At 43.5% G+C, this 8,667-nt stretch overlaps 1 protein-coding gene across 1 annotated transcript in view; it reads right to left on the reverse strand.

Moving 5' to 3' along the window:
• The window catches only part of FAM107A (family with sequence similarity 107 member A), a 79,800-nt gene extending 73,213 nt beyond the window's left edge, over positions 1–6,587 (reverse strand). Inside the window, exon 1 of the mRNA XM_089518678.1 lies at positions 6,076–6,587. Coding sequence (XP_089374804.1) covers positions 6,076–6,099 — 24 coding nt within the window. The 5' untranslated portion in view covers positions 6,100–6,587. The remainder of the gene's footprint in view (positions 1–6,075) is intronic.
• Positions 6,588–8,667: the final 2,080 nt, after the last annotated feature.

The raw sequence follows: 8,667 nt of genomic DNA on the forward strand, positions 1-8,667 counted from the left end.
AACGGGCCAAAGTGGCAAAACTAAGGCTGTCATACTTTGGCAGATCATAAGAAGGTATGAGAAGGCTAGGGAAGGTACAAGGGAGCAGAAAGAGAGAACAACCACACACTTGATGCATGGACTCTTTTAAATTCATGGGTTTAAATTTACAGAAGCGATATATATATATATATATATATATATATATATATATATATATCGCCCACCCTTCCTCCAGGGCTGGGACTAAGGGCAGCTTACAACATTAAAAAACACCATACAGTTAAAAACATACAAAAATAGTATATTAAAATAGAATTAAATGACTACTATAATTAAAACAGACTCCATGCTAAGAACAACTACTTTAAAAAGATTAAACTGCTTAAAATACCTTAAAACAACATAACGACATCCCATCACATGTTTAAATATTTGAAGGAATGTCATATTGAGGAGGGAGCAAGTTTGTTTTCTGCTGCTCCAGAGAATAGGATCTGGAGCAAGGGATGCAAGCTCCAGGAAAAGAGATTCCACCCCAACATTAGGAAGAATTTCCTGACAGTAAGGGCTGCTCAACAGAGGAACACATTCCTTTCTTGGAGTGTGGTGGAGTCTCCTTCCTTGGAGGTCTTTAAACAGAGGCTGGATGGCCATCTGTTGGGGATGCTTTGATTGAGAGTTCCTGCATGGCAGGGGGTTGGACTGGATGACCCTTGTGGTCTCTTCCAACTCTATGATTCTATGATGGCGGTGGGATGGAGAGAAGGACCTCCCCTGAGGATCTCAGGACCTGGCCAGCTCATATAGGGAGATACAGTTTGCCAGATAGCTGGACCTGAGCCATATAGGGCTTTATAAGTCATCACCAGCACTAAGCAGATCAGTTGAAGACAGGTGGTCTTGAAGAAGTCTCATCCATGTGGTAGCCATGAGTTATGGTTGATTTGAGAGCAGTTTTCACACCAGGACGATTGGCAGAGCTATTGAGGGAGGGTGGGGCTTTGATACCCTCCATGATGAGACCAGTATTTTTAAATGATATCATGGTCCAACGGACCAAGCTGTGGCACGTGATGGAGGGTGGAGTCAGTATATAGGGACAGTACGCCAATTTACGTGTTTGGTCTCTTTCTTTCATGGTTGGGTATCAAAACAACAACAACAACAACAACAACAGCTATACCCTTATTTTGTTTCTAGACCCCTGTCACCCAGTGCATTCCTTGCTATTCTTTGTTGCTTTATAGAATGTAAACATGGAGGCCTGTTATAAATATTCTATACACTAAAAAGGATACCTATCCTGATCCTCCCAATTTGCAGTTACTGGGAAGCAGCCACTGTGATCAATGGGGGGTCTGTTCCCTGCCAATTGGGAAACTGCTAATTGACAGTCCCGCCACCTCCTTTGAGGGATCTATGATCTGATAGGCAGAAACAAGACTCCTGCCACAATTTTTGCTCATGCTGGAGATCCTCTGCCTGAAGAGTGGGTGGGACTGTCAGACCACTTATTCCTGATCAACAAGGGAACAGATCCCCATCAACTGAAGCAGCTGCTTCCCAATAAGGGCAGACTGGGGGATTTTCATGGACCCTAGCAGCTACATAGGGGTTGTGACTACAAAACAGTAATGAATACATAATTCTTGGTTACACATTCACAACTGCTGAACAGGATTTCAGTCAGACTCTTTCATGTATCAGGGTTGCCAGAGTCCCATCTTCCCCACCTTTGCCTCAGAAGTGGTCAAATTATAAGACAATTGCAACTGAAAAAGAAAATGTAGCCACACGATCACACAACAGCTGCAGCAGGATTAACACAGTGAATGCATTTGAAGTACCCAAAGGTCCTTCAAGTCCCTGACAGGCAAGAACATGAACAAAGAAATCAGACACAAAACAATGGGATTAGGTCAGATCAGGTGGAGGGGAAGGCCAAGCTAATAGGCTTTTCTTTAAAATAACTCTCCCCCCCAACATAAAAATAGGAGAGGGGCTTCCCAAAAGGTAAGGCTCACAAAAGAGATTTATTTTAACAGAGACCCGAATTGGAAAACCTTCCAGAGGCAGCTGTACTCCAACAATACCAGCAGCAACGACAACAGAGGTCTGTGGTACAGGAAAAGACTAACAGATTAAATGTGGCACAAGCTTTGATGGAATAAGCTTATTATGAGGCAATAAATCTGTGTTTAAGTTGCCACAAGGCTCTTTGCAGAGTGGAAGGTGCCATTTTAACATGGGACTGGGAGAGCAAGAGTTGCGGCTCAGTGGAATAGTATACACTTTTCATATAGAAGACACTACTTGGTGCAATTCCTGTTGTCTCCAGCTAAAAAAGATCAGATAGAAGGGTGATAAATCCACTTGAGGTTTTAATCTGAATTTACAAGGAGTAGATAGATTTCAACACTGTGGGTTTCTCCTTTAAAGTCTGTAGTAAAATCTGGAGCAGATTCACTTCCCCACTGACATGGAAGCCACCAGTCACCAATGCCAGCTTGAGTACCTCCAGAACCACTTCCAGTAGAAGCAGACAGTACAAGGCTCGATGGACCAATAACCTAAAGCAGCATAACATTCAGCAGTTGAGCAAGCAGAGTACAGTTGGCCCTCCACTTTTGCTGCTTTCACTTTTGTGGATTTGATTATTTGCAGTTTTGCTTAATATATCTTCTCCAAGGATCTCCAGGGCCTCATTCACACTGGTGGCATTGCTCTGGAACGAACTGGTCAAATTCTGGGGGCTCCCTCCCGAATCTCTCCAGAAGCAAGTGCTGACTACCAATCAGGGGCATTTTAACACGAATGCCCTCTTGGAGAATTCGGGTTTAAGGTGAAGGTGCCTGGCTGTCAATCAAAGTTAGTTCCGCGATGGTCATAGGTGACGTTTCCAGCACTGATAGGCCCATCAGAAGTGTGCTTTCCATCCCTCCCTTTTTTTTAAAGGACCAGGCACCACTTGTCAAATTTAAAAACCTCTGGGATGTGTGTGTGTTGTGGGCATTTGGGTCAGTGTTGTAGATTATGATCTGCCCTTGGCCCCATTTTCAACCCCAAAATGAAAGCTAGTGCCATCTCTGTAGCCTGTATCCTACTCCCTTGGCACCCCAGAATGCCTCATACACAGGTAACAACAACAACAACAACAACAACAACAATAAAATTAATTCCTCACCTCGGAATGCCAGAAAAGGATGCTTTTTTTTTTTTTTTTGGCTTTCCCTAGGCTACCCCTGAATTCCTTAGAGACAGTAGCAAAAGCTGTATCAATTTGCCAATTTGCCTAATTGGAAAGAGAAGCATTACATTCGATTTCTAACATTCATTCGCTTTGCAGCAGTCCTACCCCTGAAGCCAGAAGCAAAAGCTGTATCAATTTGCCAAGTTGCAAGATTACATTCGAATTGAAACATTCAGCATTGCAGCAGTCATTCCAAAGGAAAAAATAGGCTACCCCTGAAGACAGTAGCAACAGCTGTATCAATTTGCCAAGTTGCAACACTACATTCGAATTCTAAGGGGCCATTCATTCTCATTGCAGCAGTCATTCCAAAGGAAAAAATAAGCACATTTTTTTGCCAAAAATAATTTAAAAATAATAAAATCCAAAGGAAAAAGGTCTCTGTTGGATAGCAGAGGCTTCCCTTGCTGTAGTGCCCTGACTTGCCCTGAATTGACCCTTGCTCCTGCTCACAATCTATCTATATATCTCTATATATCTATATATTTTTACCTACAAACATGCACATTTTTTGCCAAAAATAATTTAAAAAAATAAAAATTAAAGGGAAATGGTCCCTGATGGATAGCAGAAGCTTGGCCTCTTCTGCCCCCCCGACCTGCCCTGAATTGACCCCATCAGACACCCCCTTTTTGCCTCCTGTCACCCTTTGCATCCAGCGATTCCCCTTTTTTCAGCTCTTTCCTCCTCCTCCTCCCCCTCCCTTCTGACCTCTGCCCGCCCCTGACCCTAATCCCTCCCTGAATTTGCCCCGAACATGATTGAGGGCAAGTTAATATTTTGCTGAACCTGGGTCTTTTGAGAAAAGACGGATTTTAGCCTGATTCTGGATACCCCGGGGTAAGGGGCATTTCCTTGTGTAAGCCTTGACATCGATTGTGACAGAATCGGGCCCAATATGAACTTCACGTGCAAGAATCGATTTCAAAACCGATGTAAAAGGTAATGTGAATGGCCTCCAGGTCTTCTGGCAGGATATAAATAAATATTTCATTCATTCATTCATTCAGCTGGAGAATGGGGCTAGGAGGAAGATGGTAGTAAATGCAACCAATCCATGGACGTTGACAGAACAAGAGACATCTTCCACTTCCACTTCTTCCAAGGAGCTTTTCTTTTCTGCCTGCCTCACAGTACAAGGCAATTGTGAGTGTATGGGTAAGTGTGCATGTAGATGCACACATGTGCACACAGCACTGCCAGAAGCATGGGAACCCTGGAGCATTTGCTCCCATTGGACATTTGATCATGCAGTCTTCCCAGATGCTTGTTTGCTCTTCTCAGGGCCTGGGACAAGGCCCACGTCTCAATAGGAGTCCCACTGTTATTCTTTGAACTTTTCTGGCCCTGATCCTCCTTGATATTGCTGCCTGTTCACTGGCCATCTCCAAGCATGCAATCAATGGTCAGAATGAGGAAGTGGAGCAGCCCTTGTGCTTCCCTCTTAGTAGACATTGATTGATATCCTGATAGTGATGTATGTGCACATGCAAGTAAGTCCCTCTTTGGACAGGGCATAGTGGGCCATTCCCTTGCCCTTCACTCCATCCAAAACTCTCCTACTCTCCACAGGATTGCCTGCTCCTCCTTCCTTCTAGAGGGAAGGAAAAGCAGGGGGCAGGGGAGATTCAGACCACAAAGATCCAGATGCTCTGAGAAATCAGGGGAAGAAAAAAGTGGATGCACTTCATTTGATTTTGCATCCTCATTTCTTCCCCCACCAAACTGAGACCAGCTGCTTCTTTGTAGCAACAACAGGGATGTAAAAAGGAGAAGAGTCTGAGAGAATGGTGAAGTCCACAGAAAATTCCCAGCTCTCCCCTCACCCCCAAAAACCTGGAGCTAACACTAGCTTGTCCTTTCTGACAATGCCCTCTTTAAGTAGCCACAGAACATGAATTCTGCTTATAAATTTCTTTCCCCCCCTTCAACCCTCAACAGCATTTTAAACTGTGGATACACTTCCAGGAGTAAATAAATACAATAAAAGTTGAGCCTCCCTTATCCAGAATTCCAAAATCCGAAAAATCCCAAAATCTAAATTTGTCCTCATGGGTGGCTGAGATAATGACACCTTTGCTTTCTGATGGTTCATTGTACACAAACTTTGTTTCATGTACACAATTATTAAAACTATTGTATAAAATCACCTTCAGGATATGTGTATAAGTAAATATAAGGTGTCTATGAAATGTAATTGAATTTTGTGTCTAGACTTGGATCTCATCTCCAAGGTATCTCATTATGTATATGCAAATATTCCAAAACCTGGCAAATAAATAAATAAATCTGAAATCCAAAACACTTCTTTCAGATAAGACAGGCTCAACCTGTATGTCCAATAACAAACAAGAATGGAGAAATAATATACAAACATCACAACTGACATTATCGTATATGTCAGGTGGGAACTTTCCAACCTGTACCAAAATTCAGTATTTTAATTTACCAGACTTAACTAAAAGAGCATCTGATGAGATGAATATCCAGGAAATCTGAGGTTCACAATATCACCTATGAGTACATTATTTGTGTGACTTATTTGAATGAAAATATTTGTCATGCACAAATTCACAAGAACCCCTCCAGGAACCACCTTTACAAAACTGACTCAGAAGATGGGCTGAATTCCAGCTTTACCACCTACACAGTTGTCAGTTTGAGGCCCACCCTGTTCTCTTCATTGGCTTTCAGAAATCTTTTCCTGCCTCCCCTACTCCACCAACGTGGCTAATTTATCCCTCTGATTGGGTAAAAGGATGCTACTTAGACCACATGTGGGACCAAAGTCCATGGTGCCATCTCCACCAGACTACAAACACAGAGCATAAAAACACCATTACCTTCTTCCCATGAGTTGCTCCCATGTTTTTAGGAATTCGGTGTTGTCCCCTGGCAGCAGTTTTAATGTCCTTGATTTTGTAGCATATGCGTTTGTGTGTGTGAGAAAAGAAGTTGTACTACGTGAGTCGCTTAATGGGTCCTTATTATTCTGCCACGCTGTCCATGCCACCGCATGTGGACAGACACTTCTTGCATCCAGTGCTGGAAAGGGTACCGAGATGCAGCATCATGCAATCCCATTTACATGCAGAGTAAGAAGAGCAAAAAAGCAATGGCCAGATCTTCAAAGTAGTGATGATAAGCAAAAAAGTTTTTCTTTGACGGCTTATCCTGGCATGTAAAGAATTCATTTTTTTACCCTTATACACCTAACGACCAGCGTGTACACTGCCAGAGAATCCGCACAAAGACAGCCTTCATGATGCTGGAGCCCAGCTTCTAAGCAGAATTTGTCATTGTGAAAGCCTGTTGAAGATTAGAGTAATCAGACTTGACACAGCAAGATGTCACATAGAATGCAGAGCCGATCGGAGAGAAGAATTCAACCTGCGTGGCACAGTTGGGCCCCAGCAGCAAGAACAGCGTGAGAGCTGAGCGCCTTCTTCGCATGGGGATTTGTGCCATCTACTCTCCCCTCACCCCGGCCCCCTGCAGCTCCACTTGTGCCTCACCTCAATGCAGCTTTGGTAAAAGAACTTGAGAAAGAAATGTTTCTGAGAAGCACTTCGGGAGCATAGGAAAGCAGTGGGTTACCGCTGTTGATCAAACATGAGTTACTGCTTGGCGATATCACAGACCTGCTTGGCTTATGAGATCAGAGAGCCAAGAGATTCCTGAACAACTCCACACTTCCAATTCTTTCTGCTGCCCACAGAGAAGAAGCTTAAACTGCGGAGTTGCATAATGTGAAGGCAGCAAGCCACAACCATGAAGCTAATGAGGCTGGGGGGATGGACATAGGCCTCTGCACTGTCCATGGTTTTATACATACTTCTTTCGCAGGGCACTACTATACACATCAAGTTAAGGTGTTATTCTCAGGTAAGCAGGTACAGGATTGCAGCCTAATGTAAACTGTTTTGCGCTGCCTGATAGCAGCTTAATGATGTGACACATACTCTCCAAGTGTCCTAATCTCACAGAGACAATCCCAGTTAACTCTCTGCTTTCCCACTTTTCAGAATGTCACCCTTCCCAGTAGGCTCAGACAAAAGCAAATTGCTGAGCCTCTCCTAAGTGTGTTCTTCCTCATTTTAAGAATTTTCACCATCCTAATAACATTCTGTTGTTTTGCCATGTGTCCCCTTTTTCATCTCTGAAATGTTGGAGGGTATGGTGGCACAGTGATTAAGGTCATGTGCTATGTGAGCTGGATTTTGGCCAGTGTTCAAATTATGGAGGAAAAGGTGAGAGGAACTTAATGCAATCCACCAGCTTTGGAGGACATAACAGCAGCAACAACAAAAATAAGGTATGTGTTCAACTTCTCTCACTTTGTCACCCAAGCTCTGCCCTGGCCTTAAGAAAGTGGAGTCTCTTGTAAGACTTTTCACACAAGGCTTGAAATCTGAAATGGGCTCCTTTGGTTGCTGGGGGCTCACCAGTGTTTCCACCTATGTGGCCTGTTTTCTGCACTTTTTTCTTTCAAAATCCACCCCCCCCCCCAGCCATAAATGTAAGAAAACTTCAATGCCATTGTAAAACCACCTATCAATTTCTTGGAAAGAATTTTACGTCATGCAGGCGGAACAGAACATTCCTCACATCCCTCACACATCCCCAAAGTAATCTTTGAGCACTGGAGCACACTTCCATGGTCATTTATTGGCATATTGAGACACATGTGCAAACAGCTGCCTGGAGATGGAGCAGAGGGGTGGAGGGAGTCGGGACAGCTCCAAGGCCAAGATACTCTGGCCTGCTCCCAGAGTATCGTGGCCCATCCAGACCCCCACTCTAGGGTTGTCACTTCCTCCTTCTTTCTCTTTGAGCCTCCCTCTTTGGGGAGAATATATCTTTGCTTTGTTCTGGGGACAAACATGAATATGTGATACACTCAGTGCATAATTAGAAGCAGTGCACCCTTAGGTGGTGAAATATGTCTTTCTCATAGCACATGCTTTCTTTCACTTTGCATTACACTATGTTCTGTTTTAGAATTTGTTGAAAGAAGGTAAAAACAATCTGCACCTCTGATTGCTGAGACAGATCTGTAAGGATGACCCCAAGCTCTCTGTGAGAGGGAATGATATAACACCAGCTGAAAACGCATTAGAAGCATTTATAATAGTCTACCCTTTAGCTATAAAATTTAGAATGTAGTGACATAATGCTTATAGCTATGAAATGCCAAAGATTTCACTGGCAGATCTGTCTGAAGACGCCTGCTTGACAGCACTAACTCCGGCTCCCCACCCTCCACCCAAGAAACTCAGCCTCCTTATTTATAGAATCATAGAATCATATCACAGAATCAGAGAGTTGGAAAACAGCACAAAAGACCATCCAGTCCAACTCCCTACCATGCAGGAAGACCAAATCAAAGCACCTCAACAGATGGCCATCCAGCCTCTGCTTAAAAACTTCCAAAG

This window comes from Sceloporus occidentalis, unplaced genomic scaffold (genome assembly GCF_023333645.1).
Source record: "Sceloporus occidentalis isolate IW3139 unplaced genomic scaffold, rSceOcc1.0.p SCAF_1, whole genome shotgun sequence".
Classification (NCBI taxonomy): domain Eukaryota; kingdom Metazoa; phylum Chordata; class Lepidosauria; order Squamata; family Phrynosomatidae; genus Sceloporus; species Sceloporus occidentalis.